At 44.4% G+C, this 21,548-nt stretch overlaps 1 protein-coding gene across 3 annotated transcripts in view; it reads left to right on the top strand.

Moving 5' to 3' along the window:
- Positions 1-3,927: 3,927 nt before the first annotated feature.
- LOC128340806 (cytosolic phospholipase A2 epsilon-like) overlaps positions 3,928-21,548 on the top strand; it is an 86,072-nt gene continuing 68,451 nt past the window's right edge. The window contains exons 1-3 of one of the 3 annotated variants that reach the window (XM_053286525.1): positions 3,928-3,986; positions 10,984-11,120; positions 19,811-19,942. In XM_053286525.1, the coding sequence (XP_053142500.1) occupies positions 19,826-19,942 (117 nt within the window). In that variant the 5' untranslated portion in view covers positions 3,928-3,986; positions 10,984-11,120; positions 19,811-19,825. Of the gene's footprint in view, positions 3,987-10,983; positions 11,121-19,810; positions 19,951-21,548 lie in introns of those variants that run through there. The other 2 variants (XM_053286527.1, XM_053286526.1) reach the window with 2 other exon arrangements.

Below are 21,548 nucleotides of genomic sequence, written 5' to 3'. Positions count from 1 at the left end.
CTGGGTGACTCTCGGCCAGTCACTTCTCTCAGCCTAACCTACTTCACAGGGTTGTTGTGAGGAGAAACCTAAGTATGTAGTACACCGCTCTGGGCTCCTTGGAGGAAGAGCGGGGTATAAAATGTAAATAAGTAAGTAAACAAACAAACAGCCTTGGTACTATGGAACAGCTCCAAATGTTCATTTAACTGAAGTGGAGTGAGCCGTAGCCCAAACAAATCAGCCTACTGTTCAGAATTGTTGAGATTTATCATCATTGCATTTAAGAAAGTGCAAAACCATGGATCATGGTTACAAGAAAGAGAGAAACAACTAAGATTCCTGGGGATGTCAATAAATTGACAGGGATATTCCCCACCCCCCTCCTTTTGTCTCCTGTAGTCCCATGTGGATGACCTGTCCCTGCAATGGCAAAAGTTGTGAACCACTGACTTAAGACATCATCTCCCACCAAATTACATTGTGGCCTAAATTACATTAGACTGCTCAACCTGGGCCACAAAACTTAGACACCACCACTATAACTCATAAAAATCAGAAGAAAAACAAAATAGCTCTTCAAAAGAGCCCTGAACAAGTCAAGAGATTCTTTCTAAACCTTTGGAAAGAAAAACCTGTGTAATTTCAGAACTTTCCTAACCAGCTTCTCGAAAAGCTTCTCCACACAATTTATACCATGGCTTTTAGCAAGCGCTTTGGAATTGCATTGAGCTCCCAAAGATATTTGGGTATTTCTGTCTCAAAATGCTGTCTTCCAAATCCCTTTGCAAGGTCGGTTTGCATTTCAATCACACCGAACACAACACATACTTAACTAAACCATTCAAGCTCAAAAGCTTTTTCATATCTTATCTTCTGCTAATCACTCAGTGCCTCAGCTGGAGTGGAGAGAGTCAGAGAAGTCAATTTCAATTGCAATGCTTTTCCAAAGAACAAAGCATTCTGTCCAAAACACAGTCATTTCGATTTGGAAACAAAAATCTCTGTTTTTTAATTCTTGATTTTGATTTGGTTACAAAACCTCTGAAATTGCCATTTTCGGGCACAAATAGTTTTGTACCTGAATTTAAATGCACAAGCCTAGATTTACGGGATCCAGTGGTGGAGCAGAGTCAGTGGTTGCCCTCTTGGCATGCTAGGGTCTCAGCATTTACCTGAGCGTGCTGCATACTGTTGATACTGGCCTGAGTGTTGGGGAGGAGGCCATGAAAATAGTGACTGACACAATGCACAGCATCTCGTTAAGGTTGCCAACCATGCTGGGGCTTCTGGGAATACATTTATTTATTTATTTATTTATTTATTTGATTTATATACCGCCCTTCCAAAATGGCTCAGGGCGGTTTACAATTAAAACAACTTATAAAACAATAAAAAGCTAAAACAAATTAAAACATTAAAACAACAACTAACAATTTAAAAACATTTTAAACAAAAATAAAACATTATCCCCAGACCCCAGCTCAAGAAAACGTAGACTCAGTATAGAAGAAAAGGGCCACAACTTTGTTAACTATTACACAAGGCATGGCAGACTGCAACACCAGGTGATTAATCACCCTTAAACACTGTTGAGGATGAGCTGTTGCTCAGTCAGTTCTGCTGCAGCTACTCCCATTCGCCACAACCAAATGGTTCCATTGAGCCAGAAGTGGCTGAGCAACAGCTCATCCTCACAGCATTTGGGCTACTTTGTGTCTGCAGCAGCCCTGGTGTGATTCACACAGTGTCGACACTGTGTCAGCAATTTCAATGTTTATCATTTCCTTATTTTCATACAGATTTAAACAAATTATGGGTTTGACACTATTCTGCATCAAATATCTCTAATACCAATTCAAAACCAGTTTGAACTTCATGGAGTTCAACTTCATAACTTCATGGAGGAGAGGTATATCAACAGCTACTAGTCGGAGGGCTGTGGGCAACCTCCAGCCTCAAAGGCAGGATGCCTCTGAGTACCAGTTGCAGGGGAGTAACAGCAGGAGAGAGGGTATGCCCTCAACTCCTGCCTGTGGCTTCCAGAGGCATCTGGTAGGCCACTGTGCGAAACAGGATGCTGGACTAGACGGGCCTTGGGCCTGATCCAGCAGGGCTGTTCTTCTTATGAACTGTCCGAACTGATTTATCAAATTATATTGTAAAAGTTAGTAGCTTATGTACTTTGCAGGTAGCTGCACACCCAAGAGGAATATGGGGTTGTTGTTTCCACAGCACTCACTACCATGTGGATGCTCCTACTAATGATGGGGGAATCTCTAGCTGCAATGGAAAGTTGGTTGTAGCTGCTCTGATGTAGCACTTTAGGATGCACAAAGCTTCCCCTGTCATCGGTAGGAGCACCCACAAGATGGTGAATGAAGAGCCAGTAAGATCGCATCCCTCTTGGGCTGTGCATTATGTAAGTCACTGTCTGAACCAGGAGTGACCTGGAGAGTTAAAAATTGCTGATGAGCCTGAACTGAACATAAATCTTTAGTAGTTTGACTCTTTGATCTAAATATATTCAAGTTGACTTCAAATAATCAAAATTTTTGCTGTTGGAACACTATAAAATAGTTCTACCTTGTGTTTTCAAAGCAATAAGCCAATGTATTGAAAAATATTTTAATGCAAAAATTATTTTATTTATTTATTTGATTTATATACCACCCTTCCAAAAATGGCTCAAAAATTAGAAGATTATAGCCACTGGAATTTCTGCTAATATACTGTTGCAGAATAGTTACCAATAATTTTATTTGCACATTATTATCTGCATGCTAATATCCCTGTAAGAAGTCTGTAATCCACATTGAACAACATTATCTATATGTCTGCATGTTTCTACACAAGAGGGGTTCTTCTTTATGTATTATATTAATGTTTGCTCTACACCATTAATGTGGGATTTTGTTAATCCCTAAACAATTAATACCTCAGTTAGCAAAGGAATGAAATCTTCTGAAAATTATGTATTCAGCACTAAAAGCCAAGATCATGATCTGCCGTTAATTTCCTTATTTGCCATAAAATTTTGTATTTTTCTGCAGATGGAGTGTCCTTGCTGTTTACTGTCTGTGAGAATCATACAAGTAAAAAATTTACGAAAGGTGGATCTGTGTGAGTATACTGGTAAATCCACAATAATCCATAAGGGGTCCTGTCTAGCAGCCTTGGGTCCTGGCAAACTACAATGTGCTGACATCTTTGCAATGGGGACTTCCTGTTAGGCCTAATTAAGGCCTGAGGAGCAGCCCCCTCCTTTTTGCATCTCTTCACTGCTGCTGCAAGGTACATATTGGGAAGGAAGTGGGCACATCTTGAAATGGCCCAAGCTTATTTACAATCAGACAAAAGTCAAAGGGATTTTGGGTTGGATTGTAAGGAATCTCATTATTATTTCAGAATCAGGAAGGTTTGATTCCACCCATTGCACTCCCCTCCTCTACCCCAATACAATACTGCTATAATTTCTTCTCCTTGACTCCCTGGCAGAATGGATTTACTTTACCCAGAAACAAACACGTTTTCTGGGTACTGACACAGAAGCAATAAATGCCATGAGTAAGTTTGAGTAGTAAAATGAGTAGATGATTAGGAATAAATGTAGGCATGTGGAAATGAGCAACAATTAGGCCGGATGAGTACATAATGGGGAACTGGAGGCAGAGCAGCCAGAGATCCCCAAACCTGAACATCTGAATGCAGGAAACCATATTTCGGACCCTAACTCAACGCGGGGGTTCACTCACCAAACTCCAATTTGAACCCTTGGTTTGAAGTGAGGTTTATTGCTCAGGCCTCTGGTTTGTGGCTGCCTCCATTATGTCCAAATTCAATAATGGAGGCAGCCATCCCTGGGACCGGAATTGAGGGCAGGAAGTTCCTCCCTCTCTCCATCTTGATTGGTTGCCGCAGCTGTCCATCAATCAAAAGAGGAAGCCCAGCAGTCAGTTTCCCCTCCTCTCTGCAGTCTTTCAGTGCTTACATCTGAATCCAGGCAGGTAAACGTGGGGGGATGGGGGGGGGGCGGGGCGGGAGAGGAACCACAGGTTATGTCTATGTAATGTTGAATTCAGCCTTAGCATAGTTACTGCCTGGACAGACAGTAACTATGTCTATCTATGGAAGACATTTACTATGGAAAACATAGTTACTATGGAAGACAGCATCTACAGAAGGCAATAGCAATGGAAGGCATAATATCTTTTTCTGAGTTGTGAACAAACAGAACAGTTCTTGTTCATTATGCAAGAAATCCTGTGCCTGGGCCATTTTGCATATATGTTCCCATTATTTGATGGTAATCTTCATGTATAATGATATCTGGCCCTGCCAGTTCCCACTCCCTTATCTTCCACTCATCAAATTGACTTGTGGCTCCATTTTTTAAAGGCTTCAGTCAGCACTGGGTTCCCAGCCTTGCCAGGAACACGTCTCTCTGCTTTTGCAAGCAGGGAGAGGCACTACCAGACATGTTGCAAATGCGGTGCTGGCAAAGTTTATTTGCAAATGGGGCATGTGGCCCTGTTTGCTGTTATGCCAGATTTGGTACAGTGGTAGTGAGTGACACAGAGGGACACCTCAGTGGTGTAGTTTGTAATGTCATCCCTCCAATCCAAGGTGGCAGATGTGTGGACATTTGAGGCACAAGATGGGTAACTTGTGGCTCACATAAACAATTTGAATCAACTTTGGTACAGTTGTACTGAGTGACACACAGGGACATCTCAATGGTGTTTTTTGTGAGGATATCATCCACACAGTTGGGCCCTTCAGCTGCCAGAGGAAGCAGGGCAGGAGAAAGAAAAAGCAGCATTCAGGGGCATTCATGCAGCAAGCTAGCCGCCGCCACAGCATGAAAATGCAGTGGAATGTAGCCAGGACCAGACAGGAGGGTCAGGGGCGTAGCTAGGGGAGAGGGGGCCCGTGTTCATCCCTCTCTCGGGCGGCCCCCCAGAGTGAGGGCGACAGTGAAGAAAATAGGGAGGGAGGGATCTGGAGGGCCCTCAGGAGCTGGTGGCCCGTGTTCTTTGAACCCTTTCGTTCAATGATAGCTACAGCTACGCCCCTGAGGAGGGTGCCCAGTAAAAACTCACCACCATTAGTCAAATATGGAGTCAAATAAGGGGGTTTTCTTGAAGTTATCATTTGAAATAAACGTTTTTTTGTTTTGTTTTGTTTTCGCACAGTGTGTGAGCAGTTGCCACAAGCACTGCTCAACCAAAATGGTGATTCTCTCTGCTAGGTTTGCCTTCCCTCTTAAACAAAAAAGGACTTCCCTCTCTGGCCACTCTGACTGACTGCCAGTAAAAGCGCTCTTACCCCCGGATCTTGGGGCCCCAGTTTATGGCCTCCAAGGTCTGGGGGGCCCTCCAAAAACTGGGGGCTTCTGCCACCACCCTGCACCCACTCCACCAATGCCCCCGCTGCTGCCCCCCGCCCCGCTGAACCATGGCTTTTCTGTACTTTTAGCCACCATGTGCAGGGGTGTGGGGTGAGCCGAGCAGGCCTCCCCGCATTGTGGCAGCGACAGTGGGAGGAGCGGCTGCTGGGTATTCCTGTTTAAGTGGCTGGTATTCCTGTTTACTTGCTCTGTTCATGTTTATTCATGCTTTGCAATGAATAAGTAATGATTTTTACGTATCTCAGAAAATCAAGTACCACTTAATTCATTGCAGCATATAATAAACATGAAAAGGAAACAGGAATAACAGTCACTTGTTGATCCTGTCAAGCCTGTCGGGTGGTATAAATCAGAGTTTCTCTGGAGTATGGAAGGAGATCAGAGGCTCCCTTTCCTCCTCAGAGACTTTGCATTCCTGAACAAAGGAACACCATGAAGCAGAAAATACTTATAATGTGCTTCTGATCTAGGAATAAGCTTATAATTATTCCAGGACATGGTCTAAGGGCAGATGATGCAGCCATCTTCCAAAAACCAAGCAAGTCCAGGTCTGGTCTGTTTTTGCATGGATGACTACTTGGGAACCCCTTGTAAAGTGTACATTAAGTTCCATGCTGGAAGAAGGACAGGGAATAATGATATCTGCCTCCAAAATAAATTGTGCAACTGACAAATTTTTTTTTTTTAAGTTAGAAAATATTCTGACTACAGTTCCTCTCATTCTTGAGACACTGATAATAACATAGGAAGCAAAAAAAGTGGTGGTGGTGGTGGAGGCTATTGGGTAGTTTGTTCATTCATTAGAATTTTTAAATCACCCTATCCCTGAATACCTAGGGTTAGTAACTTCAACATTATTTGTGGAAAACTCTTTGGATTTATTTATTGTATTTGTATTTATTAATCAGAAATTACAGATCCAACCACAATACAATTCTTTGCTTCCCTGTTTTAGAGGAAACTCCCAGCAACCAAAATTACTTTTTCCAATTATTTATGGAGCGCTAGTAGTAGTAGTAGTAGTAGTTCTTTTATTGCAGCCATAGGCCAAACAAAAACAAAGGTGACAATAACACAGCCGTTCAGAATTACAATAAGTGGAATAAATATCACAATACATACAGGTAAGACTAAAACTACCATAAGATCAAACTTATAAAAGACTGTGGCAGGATGTCTCTCTCATCGCCCCATGAATAAATTTGGCTACTACTTTGGTGACTTCATCATTGGTATCAGCCAAACAATAATTAAGATAAAAAGGATCAGACTTACCAGGGAATTACTCTAGTAATGGATGTAATAATTCACTCCTAGAATCACGATAGAGGGAACAGTATAAAAGAAAATGAGTTACTGTTTCCAAACTACCCTCCCCGCATAGACACCCCCCGAAACAGGGTGTTCCTTAGAGAACCTCCTTTGAAGCAAGGCTGAAGGCAATACATTCAGCCTAGCCCTAGCAAAGGCTGACCTAAATTTAACAAAATGAATTTAAATAACTAGCAGCCTGTTTTCCAGCTGGAGGGAAATGCCAAGGTGCAAAGGGGAACAATATTTGTTTCCAAGGTCGTTGGCGTTGGTACTCAATATCCTTTGGTAGGCGTTGGTACTCAATATCCTTTGGTAGGCGTTGGTACTCAATATCCTTTAGGCGCTGAATGACAACAGCCTTCGCCTTTACAAAACCCAAGGAGAAAATGTGAGAGGGAGAAAGCCCCATGCCCAACAATTTGTTGGTGACAACGGACAACCATGGATTAGGGAAGGTGCCTCTCCACATATGTTGGACATATGAAGGTCCCTGAGGGTCCAAACAGAGTTTAAGCCAGCGTGTTAATGAGGCCTCCCAAGCTAAACAGGAGATCGGATAAGAACCAGTCTCCAAACATAAAGCAGCATAAGAAACACATTTGGGAACTCTGAAAATGGCTCTAAGGAATCTAGACTGGATGGATTCAATATCTGGATGGACCCCTTGGATCCAGATAGTGACTCTGAAGAGCATTTGAGCCACAATCTTGGCTCGAAACACTCGCAAGGCCATAGGTATAAATTGGCCGCCTTTTCCATTTAAAAAGTGCAAAAAAGCATATAGTGTGTTACGTGCCAGGGAGATAATGTGTAACCGCTGTGATTTCCAGTTCAAGTTGGATTGGAAATAGATCCCAAGGTATTTGAACTTGGTCACCTATTCTATACTGGTCTGGTTGATCCTCCATTTATAAAGCTTCCTTGAATTTGAGAATACCAAAACCTTTGATTTATCAAAGTTAATGGAAAGTTTGTTTATATTACAATACTGGGCAAACGCCTCCAAGAGTCTCATTAAGCCAAGCCGAGACTGAGATAGAAGCACCGTGTCATCAGCATATAACAACGCCGGTACTCGTACATCTGCCAGTTTAGGGGAATGGACATCCACCTTTCCCAAAACCTGGACCAGGTCATTAATATATAAATTAAACAATGCAGGTGCCAGCAGACAGCCTTGCCTGACTTCTCGGGTGGTAGGAATATGCTCAGTTAGGGCCCCTGAAGGGTCATTTCTCACTCAGATTGTAGAATTGGCATAAAGTAGTCTGATTAGGAATAAGAGCCTTTTATTATAGATGCTTCACTAAATTTAGCCCATAGTACCTCTCTTGGTATGGAATCAAAAGCGGCTCACAAATCCATGAATGCGACAAAGAGTTGGCATTTGTGTACTTGCATGCCAGATGGTATAATACCATACAGTGATCTAGTGTTGAGTGGCCAGCCCTGAATCCCACTTGCTCGGGGCCTAGAATATGTTGCTCCAGCATCCAGCCCTCCAACGTATCCAAAAGATGACAGGCATAAAGTTTGCCTACCACTGATAACAAGCTAATGGGTCTATAGTGGGAGGGGTGTCCAACTATAGCCCCATTAGTTTGTTATCGGTGACAGGCAAACTTTACGCCCGTCATCTAGGCTCACTCATCATCAGTGAACCTGATATAGGCTCACTCCAGGAGGAGGGAATAACACTCCTGTGTTATTAATAGAGGTAAACAAACTGGCTAGGACATGAGCCCACCAATCAAGGTTACCTAATATTGTCTCCGGGGAAATGAGATCAGAACCAGGCACTTTCTTTTTCTTTAGACCTTTAACTAGATTAACTATATCATCTGGTGTAAGAGGTGGCCACAAGGGCAACCTCTCGGGATGGAGGGATCATCACCCAAAGGGGCCGAAGCTCCATTGAAGAGAGCATGAAAGTGGGCTACCCAAGTGGGAGCAGGAACCACAGAAAGCACTCTAGGATATGTAGAACCTGAAATAATGTGCCAGAAGGCACCACTATCCTTATTATGAGTGGCCAAAATTAATCCCCTCCAGATATTTTTCTGTGCCTGGGACTTGACAGACCTCACATATATTTTATAAGCTTTCTTAGTTGTAAAATATTTTGGAGGGAGCATTTGGTTGGATCCAGCTCTGTATTCCCTATATATGCCCCTCAGCCTGGTAAGCAGATCCCTGTACTGGAAGTTGAACCACTCATTAGAGTCATTCATCCTACCTCTCTTAAAAGAGTGCAGTTGACCTATAGTCAGGAACTTTTGCGAAACCTCAGCCTCAAGCTTCTCATAACAGGAGATTGCTGGTGCTCCTGACGGGGCCTGCATGACAGAGTTATATAACTCAGTGCCAACTGCAGAAGAATACAGGGTATTCAATGCCCTTTCCACATCAGGTGACTATTTTATCTTCCATCCCGTTTTAGTAGGAAAGGATTCAACTGAGCTAGGAATAAAACAATCCTTCCTATCTCATGGTATATCAAGGCAAAAAAGAAGGGGCAGGTGATCACTAAAAGCTTGATCGCCCACTTCAAACACTAAGACCCGATTAAACAGCAGGGGAGAAACCAAAATATAGTCTACCACACTGCTGCCACAAGAGGATAAATATGTAAATTCACCCAGGATGTCAGGGGGGACAGTATGATTTAAGGAATCAGATCAAAAGATCCAGCAAGATGTAACAATTTAGCCCTTGCCTTATTGAGGACTCTATCTTTAGATAAGCGAATATGAGTCAAGGAACCATCTGAGTTATCACCCCCACTCCACAAATGGGAGGCAATTACTGCATTATTATCTGGGTCACATCTTGCACTGAAATCACCTGCAAGCAGAATCTTAGCGCACGGCATCTTCAAACTAGTTTCCAGGATATAAGAGTCCAGTTGATCCCAAATGGCAGCCATAGGGCCATAAGAGGAACCGGGGCAGGGGGGAATGTGAACATTAATTAACCATATGTCCTCACACGGGGTTTTAATGAGAACAGCCATGGCAAAAGGAAGAAAAGTCAGGCAACCATAGGGAGTCCACTTCTAAGGAAAGCGAAGCACAGCAAGCCAAGCCCCCTTTGAGTCTTCCCCGCTATTGGAGTCAGAGTGGGCACCCAATTTATAAATCACATAGCCGTTGATATTTAAATCTTCCTTAGACTATGTTTCCTGCAGCAGTAACACATCCCACTTTTGTAAGAAAGATAAAAATGCCAAGTTACATCTTTTCCCACCCCTCCCCACTATATTCCAACTAATAAAACTCCAATTTATGCAGTTCCAACCAGAAACACTATGTTTCAAGTCTGTAGGAAGAGAAGGCTCATGTGTGACTAAATCACTAGGATGGCTGAACATATCACACAGAAGCATATCCCGGTGGGAAGACGCTCCTTTAGCATTGAACATGGCATCAGAGGAATAAGCTGAGTTATAAGATGCATTCAGCAATCCACTCCGAGATGGCTGCAGCCCAAACAGTGTAGGCCGAGTGTCTGGATCAGCCTCTGAGTGTAGGCCAATGTCTGGATCGACGGGCGATACTGTCTATCTGCAGGAGGAAAAAAGTTGGGTTGGAGTGGGCCCTGGGAGAATATGGCCCACACCACCTTCTTCTCCTTCCAGGTCTTCCTGCAACTTTAATATGTAGCAGGCAATAATTGTGACAAACTCTTTCATAAGTAAATCTTGCCAATATTGGTGTCAAGAAAATACAAACCAAGTGAATCTGATAGGAACCAGGCAAAAAAGCACACAAATATATCTCATCGATTCCTCCCATGTCCTGCAGTCTAACCCTTCCTCTCCTTCTGATTGGCTGTTAGATGCTCAGGCTCAGTCCAACCCTGCCACCATTCCCCCTGCAGCCTGACTGCCAGAGAAATGCTGGTTGATGTTCAGCAACAGCATTTCAATAGCTGTTGAGCCTGTTAATCAGATGATAGGAGGGGGAAGCTGAACCGAGCACCTAGCCAGCCACCCAACCAAAAGGAGAGGAGGAGGGAGGGATGCTGCCTGACACTCCTCCTCTCTGCTCCTCCTTTCCTGGAGAGGATTCATTGGCTTGAACCCCAGATGAGTCCTGCGATCAGGAAACCAGAGTGCTGGAGAGATGGAAGGTGGACAGCCAGCAGCCCCCTCCCTCATTGGCCCTGGGATAAATGTTTTACCTTATTCAGTTGTAAGTGCACCCCTGGTCTTGCGAATTAAAGTTAAGTGTTTGAATGTGTTCTCAAATTGTTGATTATATTGTGCCTTTTTAAAACAGTTACCCAATCTGATTGCTATGTGAGCTTGTTCCTGCCAACCTCTTCATTTGAAAGGCCTCGGACTAAGGTTATTAAGGACTGTAAGGATCCATTGTGGAATGAAACCTTCTACTTCAGGATACAGAATTGCGTCAAAGTAAGAAAGACACAACCTTTCAGCAAATGATACCGTTGGGGACGAATAACTGCTTTAGGGAAAGATGATTTTTGGTGGGAAAATGACAAAGGGTTAACTTCCCCTCCACCTCCACTGCAGTCCTGACCCAGATGTTCCCCCACTCCACCCACGACTGCTGTTTTAAGTAGAAGTAACATGAGCAAGACAACATCGTGTTTAACATTTTGGCTAGTTTGTCCCTTGGGTGCAACAATCCTATATATACAATTACCATTAAACAAAGTAGGACTTGCAAATAAATTTGCATATGATCAAGCTGCACCTCTCTCTTTTCATGAATGACATGGTGTGCAGTCTACTGCCTCTGTAAGGTTCTGCCCTGGGGCTGCTCTGGTCTTGAAAACAGATGCTTTCAGAATGCTGTTCAGAAGCAGTGATTATGCAAGCAGCACACCACAGTTTTCACCATTGCAGAAAATGGGGGGAAATACAGTAGCACTGCTTGCACAACCACTGTGACTGGACAGCACCACAGCTACTTAGGAGTCTGTAGCAGCTCCAGGGCAGAACATTACAAAGGCAGTAGGCTGTGCATTATGTCAGCCAGTGATTTTAAAATTCTGTGTTTCCTTGGGAGATTACCTCAATTCTGAATCTCTGTCCTTCCCACCTTCTCCAAGTTTTCAATCCACCCTTCCTCTTCCTCTTCCCCTGTCCCTCTCAACTGGCCAGGAAGGTGCAGTCAGAAAAACAAGCATGACAGATTTGCATGATAGTTAATGGGCTATATTGTGTATTTTTTGTACCAAGAATATTAAGCTTGTGTAAAGGAAACATGGTGGTGTGTGGGAAAGGGGATAGATATAGATGTTATAGGAAAGAGAGCAAGAGCAACAGCAGGAGATGGTAACATTCAGTTTCAACCTTCTGATCATTTTAGAGTCTGAAAGTGTTTTTGTGTGCTGTCACCTCACGTGCAACATATGAACAGCCCTGATTAGGCCCCAGGCCTATCTAGTCCAGCATCCCATTTCACACAGTGGCCCATCAGGTGCTTCTGAGAAGCCCACAGGCAAGAGGTGAGGGCATGTTCTCTCCTGCTGTTGCTCCCCTGCAACTGGTATTGAGAGGCATCCACCCTGGGAGGCTGGAGGTGGCCTATAGTCACCAGACTAGTAGTCATTGATAGAGGTGTCCTCCATGACTTTATCTAAGCCCCTTTTAAAGCCATCCAAGCTAGTGGCCATCACCACATCCCATGGCAGAGAATTCCACAAATAAATTATGTGCTGTTTGAAAGAGTACTTCCTTTTGTTGGTCCTAAATTTCCTGGCCCTGTATCATGGGATGACCCCTGGTTCTAGTGTTGTGGGAGGGGGAGAAAAATTTATTTTGTCCACTCTCACTACTCCATGCATAATTGTATACACCTTGATCATGTCTCCCCTTAGTCGCCACTTTTCCAAGGTAAAGAGCACCAGATGCTGTAGCCTTGCCTGATAAGGAAGGTGATCCAGGCCCCTGATCATCTTGGTTGCTCTCTTCTGCACCTTTTCCAGTTCTACAATGTCCTTCTTAAGATATGGTGACCAGAACTGTACGCAGTACTCCAAATGTGGTAGCACCACAGATTTTATAAGGGCATTATAATATTAGCACTTATTTTCAATCTCCTTCCTAATGATTCCTAGAATGGAATTTGCCTTTTTCACAGCTACCATGTACTGAGTTGACACTTTCAACTATCTGTCCACCACAACCCCTGAGATCTCTCTCTAGGTTAGTCACTGACAGCTCAGATGCCATCAGTATATATATGAAGTTGGGTGGGTTTTTTGCCCCAATATGCAACACTTTACACTTGCTTACTTTGCTATTTTGTCATCCACTTACTCAGTTTGGAGAGATCCTTTGGAGCTCCTCACAATCTGTTGGGATTTCACTCCCCTAAATCCGACAGATTGTGATGACTGGACAAGATAGGTGACTGGAGCGCAAGTGGAGGAAGACTCGACTCGAATCTGACAGATTGCGACATAGAGCACATTTAAAGATCTATGCTCAGGCAATACATGCGGCAAAGAGGCGGTTCTTTTCTGCCCATATTGCCTCTGCGAATTCAGGTCCAGCGGAGTTGTTCAGGGTTGTGAGGGGATTAGTATCTGCCCCCACTCCCTTGAACCAGAATTTGGAGTCATCAGTTACCCGCTGTGATGTGTTTGAAGAGTTTTTCGCAGATAAAATCTCTCGGATTCGAGCCGACCTAGATGGAGACTCCACAATTAATTTGATGTCTGAGCTGGAGGTGTCCAACGACTCCTCTGATGTGATTCGACTGGATCGGTTTCAGTTTGTGACTCCTGAGGATGTGGACAAGCTGCTTGGAGTGGTGAGGCCTACCACTTGTTCTTTTGACCCTTTCCCAACATGGCTTGTTCTGTCTAGCAGAGAGGCAGTTGTAGACAGCCTGGTGGGAATCATAAATGCTTCTCTGAGGGAGGGCAGGATGCCTCCTTGTCTTAAGGAGGCAATCATTAGACCTCTTCTAAAGAAGCCTGCATTAGATCCCTCAGAGTTGAGCAATTATAGACCTGTATCCAACCTCCCATGGCTGGGCAAGGTAATTGAGAGGGTGGTGGCCTCTCAGCTCCAGGTGGTCTTGGAGGAAATTGATTATCTAGACCAGTGTTTCTCAACAGCCGGTCCGCGGACCGCTGCCGGTCCGCGGAGGCTTGAGTGCCGGTCCACGACTAGGAAGGCAGGGCTCCCCGAAGAATAGGCTTGTTTTTCAATCCCCAGTAAAAGCTTGCACTAAACATGCTGCCATCCCGGTCGGGTCCGGGTTGCCATCGCCCCCCTTACTCAACATTGTTGAGTAACACAGGCTCCTGGAACGTCAGTGGCCAATAGGGGTGGAGCAGGGAAGGGGCTTGTGCTGAGGCGGGAAGATGGCCCAGTGAGTGAGTGGTTGCTGGTCGCTTGAAGGTGCTCTGTGTGAGATCTTTGATGAGGTGAGCTGCTTAAACTTACTGGCTTAAAACTAAGTGAGGTGCCGAGGCGGGAAGATGGCGGTTGTTGGTGCAGTCCGTGTTTGCTTCGACCAACTGCGGTCCGGCACTGGGTGGGGGGGTATATTTAAGAGGGCGGGAGGGTTTACTTACCCCTCCCGCCACTTTCCTGCTCTGGTGCCCGTAATTCGTAGTGTAATTGGGGCGGCAGGATATCTCCCTGCCGCCCCTTCCCCACTGCTCCTCGTGGGCTTTAATTTAAGAGGCTACATGTTTACTTAACCTTTTCCAATTCTTTTCATCGTGTGTGCATCATCACTTATCGGGGGAAAATCCCAGGCGCCCGATATTGTTGTGCGTGCGCGGAATCTCAAGACTTTCCCCTTCTTTCTCTGTAAAAGTGTTTGCTTGTTTTGCTGGGAGGGGAAGGTTACACTGAAGAGGCGATTGCACATGCAAGGGCTGGCTTGCTGTGGTGGCCCCAAGCCAGAGGAAGCGCGAAGGGGGCGGGACTCAGCAGAAATGTCCACTCCAGTCCCTGCTGCTGTAATAGCTGCGGCTGAGGCGGGGCTGGAGAGCGGGGGAAGGCGGGATGGATGGCTATTGCTAAGAGACGAGGAGGGGAGCCGGACTTGTTTGCCTTTAATACGGAGACTTTGAGGCTTAAGAAAAGGTGGGGAAAGGTGCTCCCCTCTCCTCCTGGCAGAAGAGCTCAGGGAGGTGGTGTGTGGCAGGAACCTGCATTTTGTCCAGCTTGCAAAGGGAGAGAAAGGGTGCCTTTTAAGAAGGTCCCTGGAGGAGGAGAGAGGGGAGGCAGCGGGCGTGTGTGGCACTGTATAAAAGCGAGCCGGCAGCTGCGCGCACCCGGCAGTGCCGCCCCTTTGCTCGCATCAGGCGCCGCTTCTTAAAAGGCACCCTTTCTCTCCCTTTGCAAGCTGGACAAAATGCAGGTTCCTGCCACACACCACCTCCCTGAGCTCTTCTGCCAGGAGGAGAGGGGAGCACCTTTCCCCGCCTTTTCTTAAGCCTCAAAGTCTCCGTATTAAAGGCAAACAAGTCCGGCTCCCCTCCTCGTCTCTTAGCAATAGCCATCCATCCCGCCTTCCCCCGCTCTCCAGCCCCGCCTCAGCCGCAGCTATTACAGCAGCAGGGACTGGAGTGGACATTTCTGCTGAGTCCCGCCCCCTTCGCGCTTCCTCTGGCTTGGGGCCACCACAGCAAGCCAGCCCTTGCATGTGCAATCGCCTCTTCAGTGTAACCTTCCTGTCCCAGCAAAACAAGCAAACACCTTTGCAGAGAAAGAAGGGGAAAGTCTTGAGATTCCGCGCATGCACAACAATATCGGGCACCTGGGATTTCCCCCCAATAAGTGATGATGCACACACGATGAAAAGAATCGGAAAAGGTTAAGTAAACATATAGCATGTAAACATGCAGTTTTAAAATTTTAATGTTCACATTAACTTAATTTCTTGTGTGCATTTTGATGAGTATGTAAATAGTATGTAAATAAAATACAGTTTATTGTTTAACAAATTTTATTTTATGATATTATTTTAATTGCAATGTTAGATGTCATATCTGTTAGATATATAACATAAAATTAAACTTGAAACCCCTTTACTAACTGCTGGTCCGGGAAACTGCACACAAAGAATGTAGCGGTCCTTGACACTCTGCAAAAATGATTTAGCGGTCCTGGAGTCCAAAAAGGTTGAGAAACACTGATCTAGACCCATTTCAAACTGGTTTTGGGGGGGCTATGGGGTGGAGACTGCCTTGGTCGGCCTGATGGATGATCTCCAATTGGGAATTGACAGAGGAAGTGTGACTCTGTTGGTCCTCTTGGATCTCTCGGCGGCTTTCGATACTATCGACCATAATATCCTTCTGGAACGTCTGGGGGTGTTGGGGGTGGGAGGCATTGTTTTACAGTGGTTCCGCTCCTACCTCTCGGATAGATTCCAGATGGTGTCAATTGGAGATTGTTGCTCTTCGAAATCTGAGCTTAAGTATGGTGTCCCTCAAGGCTCTGTACTTTCTCCAAAGCTTTTTAACATCTACATAAAACCGCAGGGAGAGATCATCAGGTGATTTGGAGCTGGGTGTTATCAGTATACTGATGACACCCAGATCTACTTCTCCATGTCAACTTCTTCAGGAGCTGGCATATCCTCCCTAAATGCCTGCCTGGAAGCAGTAATGGGCTGGATGAGGGAGAATAAACTGAAGCTGAATCCAGATAAGACAGAGGTACCTATTGTGTGGGTTCAAAACTCTAGAGACAATTTCGAGCTACCTGTTCTAGATGGGGTCACACTTCCCCAAAAGGAACAGGTTTGCAGTCTGGGAGTACTTCTGGATTCTCACCTCTCCCTGTTTCTCAGGATGAGGCGGTGGCCAGGGGTGCTTTCTATCAGCTCCGGCTGATGCACCAGCTGCGCCCGTTTCTCTAGATCAATTGAGACCACGTTACTCCTTTACTGATGGAGCTACACTGACTGCCAATAGGTTACCGGACAAAATACAAAGTGCTAGTTATAACTTATAAAGCCCTAAATGGCTTAACTCCTAGGTATTTAAGAGAGCGTCTTCTTCAATGCAAGTCCCACTGCCCATTGAGGTCATCTGAAGAGGTCCGTTTCCAGTTACTGCCAACTTGTTTGGTGGCTACACAGAGATAGGCCTTCTCGGTTGCTGCCCCGAGATTGTGGAATGCGCTCCCTGCTGAGATACAATCCTCCCCATCTCTGGCAATTTTCAAAAAACACTTGAAAACCCATCTTTTCACCCAAGCTTTCTCAGCTTCCTAAATTTTTAGGTTTTAATTTCTGGTTTATTTTTAAATTGTCAAATTGTTTTTAGTTTTTGTATATGCTTTTAACTTGTTCTATGCTATTGTTAACCATCCAGAGATGAAAGTTTGGGGCGGTGTACAAATTTGATAAATAAATAAATAATGAATAAATAGTTCAGTGTCATTTGCAAATTAGTCCACTTCCTTGCTTACCCCAACTTCTAAGTCATTTATGAACAAGTTAAAGAGCATTGGTCCCTATACAGATCCCTGGGGGACCACACTTCCCTCCATTGTGAAAACTGTCCATATATTCCTACTCTGTTTCCTGCCCTTCAACCAGTTACCGATCCACACATGGACCTGTCCCCTTATCCCATGACTGCTAAATTTACTCAGGAACCTTTGGTGGGGAACTTTGTTAAAAGCTTTTTGGAAGTCCAAGAATATTATGTATTCCTTTATCCACACGCCTGTTGACACTCTCAATGAACTCCAAAAGGTAATGAGGCAAGCCTTGCCATTGCAGAAGCCATGCTGGTTCTCGTTCAGCAAGGCCTGTTTTTCTATATGTTTAACAATTTTGTCCTTCAGTATGCTTTCCATCAGTTTACCTGGCACAAACGTTAAGCTAACCAGACTGTAGTTTCCCGGATCCCTTTTTGAAAATCAGAGTTACATTAGCTTCTTTCCGGTTCAGAGCCTGATTGTAGGGACAAGTTACATATTTTTGCTAGCAGACCAGAAATTTCACATTTGAATCTCTTCAGAACTCTTGGGTGGATGACAAGAGTTTTCAGCTGAGATGGTTAACACACACCAATGCGATTTCTGGTGGAAATAATCTGAAAGCAATAATCTTTGGATTATGATCTGGGGAGGAGTTAGGAAATATGGTTGAAACAGGGAGGGATTGGCAGAAGGCCTGTTTGGGTGATACTTAGTTTGTTGGCCTTGGCAAACATGATAAGGATTTGTGTAGTCTTTGAGCACACACATTCTTCCTCCCACTGGCACACTTTGGTGTCTTTTGCTTAACTATGTGGATGGCAGTTCATCTGAACCTTTCCTCTACATGTTCTACAGATTCTAGTTTAAAAGTAGTAAAGCCCTCCAAGTGTTTAGGGAAAGGCACCCACACACAGTATACACACACATCCTTATTGTGTGTGCTAGGATAGGTAGACAAAGTATTGTCTGTACTGATCCACAGTGAACTATTAAAGGGAAGGTACTTCCTGGCAGGCAAAGCCTAATAATTGGGCAAAGAGGCACCTTTTAAAATGATGACTTCCTTATACTTCTCAGGTTATCCTTAAGTGCAGCAAAGTTTTGTTTTACAGCAGGGAAGATTCAAAACAAGATAGGTTGTGTGGAATATTTGTAATTACTATATTTTAATTACGTTATTATTGATTGATTGATTGATTGATTGTTTAATTTATATACTGCCTTTCATTAAAAACAACCCCAAGGCGGTTTACAAAAGTTAAAAAACATACAATAAAATGACAGTAAAAACATTAAGCTAAAAATATAAAACAAATCTAATTTAATTTAAAAACTATAAAATACATGCATAAAAACTATAAATGGATAAAAACACATAGAAACAGCAATAGAAACAGTCATGTAAAAGCCTGGATAAAAAGCCAAGATTTAAGAAGCTTTCTAAAAACTGTGATGGATTATACTTCAACTGCTTGATTAGTAGTAGTATTTAGTCTTTATTCCTTTCTCTGGTCTGTGGTCGAAATAAAGATTCATTCATTCATTCATTCATTCATACTTCTCAGGCAAAGATCAACTGTTACTACCTGTGACTTGTTGGGGTCTCTGTGTTTCTTTTCAGACTGAGTCAGCGGGCCAGTTTCTCACCCCTTTTGCCATGTAAACTGCTATGAGAATTTTTGTTGTTGTTGAAAAGCTGTATATAAATATTATTATTATTAATAATCAATAGCTGATTTCAGACCTGAGTAATTTATTTTTTAAAACTAGAAAATAAAGGTGCCTATTGATAATGGCTGATATGATGAAGGAAATTGCAAGTGAAGCTATGCCTAACTTATACTTTTAATTGAAATGGGACTACTTGGAGTTATTTTTCTCATGTCAGCCAATAGATATTTTTTCCTCATCACATCATCCAGATGAGAGCAAAATATTCTGCTCTGCCTTGTAACATCTGAGACATCAAGCCAAAGACAGCCCAGCAGCCATATATCGAGGCCTACCACAATGTATACCATATAATTTCCTTGTTTTTGAATTACAGTTTTTGTCAACAAAAGCATGAGGGCCATCAGGAGTGGCCGTGTGTGTGTGTCAAACTGTGTAACTTGGAACTGTGGGTCCAATGGACCACAGTTCTGCACCCCACTCCCCCCACTCTCCTGTCCGAATTGGTATGTTCAGGAGAGCCCCTCTCTGCATTCTCACATGAGGAATCCTGGAGAGACCTCTGAGGCTGGCTGCAGCCTCCTGATCGGCAACACACAAGCAAAGAAATGAGGTTAATGGAGAGCTTTAACCTCATTAACCTCATTTAAGGGGAGGGTATTATAGGTGGGCTAGCTGCCTTGGGAGCACTGGGTTTGCCTGCGAGCCCGGTGGTTCCCACGATTGACGGAAAGCGGGTTAAGAGAGCTTATCCCACTTTCTGTTGATTGTGGGAATAGCCTCTGTAAGTTTCAGTACAGAATTTGACTTTGAACTATGATCGCATATGTCAGTTATCTACATCTCCCTGGCCTTTCTTCTCCCTTTTTTCATCCCTCCCTTATTTATGGAAATAATAGATTGAATTTAGCTCTTCAGCTAAATGCTCTTAAGCTCTAGCCCTCTGGGCTTTGTGATCCAGAATCAGAACTTTATATAATTAACTTTGCTTCTCTTCTCAGAATGTTTTGGAACTGATGGTTCACGATGAAGATATGTGCCTAATGGATCGCCATCTCCTTACTGTCCTCTTTGATGTTTCTAAAATCAACCTTGGAGAAACAGTTTGCCTCACATTTCCACTGGACCCAAAAGTAAGAAGGTAGAACTTCAGGCCAGTGAAAGTTTATTATTAAAAAATTGAGACCTACAAGAAATTACGGTGGACGGAAAAAGGCAAAGGAGAGAGAGAAAGAAATCCTTTGCGCCTCCCCTTCCTTTTATGTTCTTTCTGCCACATGCCCCTTTTCACTCCCTTTCTCACCCAAATTTGCCCCTCCCCTTATCTTCATCTCTCCTCTTCATCCTCCTTCATTGTAATTGGGGATGTAGAAGTAATGTAGTGGCCTCTTTCAATGGTTGTTTCCATGCTACCCCTAGCAGAGGAAGAGTAGAAAAGATAAGAACATAAGAACATTAGAACAGCCTTGCTGGATCAAGCACAAGGCCCATCTAGTCCAACATCCTGTTTTACACAGTGGCCCACCAGATGCCTCTGGGGAGCCCACAGGCAAGAGGCATGTGCACGCCCTCTTTCCTGCTGTTGCTCCCCTGCAACTGGTATTGAGAGGCATTGTGCCTCTGAGGCTGGAGATAGCCCACAGCCACCAGACTAGTAGCTACTGAGGCGGGTCTCGCGATCTGTGAGACCTGCTTTTTTAGAAACTGCGGGGAGAACGGGCTAAGCCTGCTCTCACCGCAGATGAGCAGGCAGGGAGCCCTGGGCAGCTGGATCGGCCGCCCACACAGTTGCCAGCTCCATGACGGAGTTGGTAGGGGGTGGGGAAGCGGGGGCTGGGGTGGGGGAGCGAGTGCGCAGGGAATACTGGGGAGACCCCCGGAGCCGGGAGGCGGCTTTTCGCCTCCCGGCCAGGGGTCTACTTGTGAGTAGGCGTGGTGCGTAGGCACGCCGCGGCTACTCGTGATTGTAAAAAGCAGGTTTGCGGAGTGCTCGTTCCGCAAACCTGCTTTTTACCAGGGGTTCCAGAGCGGGTTAGCCACTCCAGAACCACCATACTCAGCTGCAAGCCCGGTGGTTCTGACGATCAGCAAAAATCGGGCTAGCGGAGGCTAGATATACCTGTCCTGAATGAATCTGTCTAAGCCCCCTTTAAAACCATCCATGCTGGTGGTCATCATCATATCCCATGGCAAAGAATTCCATATATTAAATATGCACTGTGTGAAAAAGTACTTCCTCTTGCCGATCCTAAATTTCCCAACCTTCAGTTTCATAGGGTGATCCCTGGTTCTAGTGTTGTGAGACAGGGAGAAAAATTTCTGTCCACCCTTTCCACTCCATGCATAATTTTATACACCTTGATCATGTTTCCCTTTAGTTGCCTCTTTTCAAATGTAAAGAGCCCCAGATGCTGTAGCCTAGCCTCATAAGGAAGGTGCTTCAGGCCCCTGATAATTTTGGTTGCCATCTTCTGCACCTTTTCCAGTTCTACAATATGCTTCTAGAGCAGAAGGTTCCAAGTTACCTCCCTGGCTTCTCCAAGATATGGCTGAGAGAGATTCCTGCCTGCAACCTTGGAGAAGCCGCTGCCAGTCTGTGAAGACAATACTGAGCTAGATAGACCAATGGTCTGACTCAGTATATGGCAGCTTCCTATGTTCCCGCACCATAGATTTGTATGAGGGCATTATAATATTAGCATTTCTATTTTCAACCCCCTTCCTAATGATTCCTAGTAT

The sequence above is a fragment of the Hemicordylus capensis genome, chromosome 1 (genome assembly GCF_027244095.1).
Source record: "Hemicordylus capensis ecotype Gifberg chromosome 1, rHemCap1.1.pri, whole genome shotgun sequence".
Taxonomy (NCBI): Eukaryota; Metazoa; Chordata; class Lepidosauria; order Squamata; family Cordylidae; genus Hemicordylus; species Hemicordylus capensis.
This window is presented reverse-complemented; position numbering and strand designations above follow the sequence as displayed.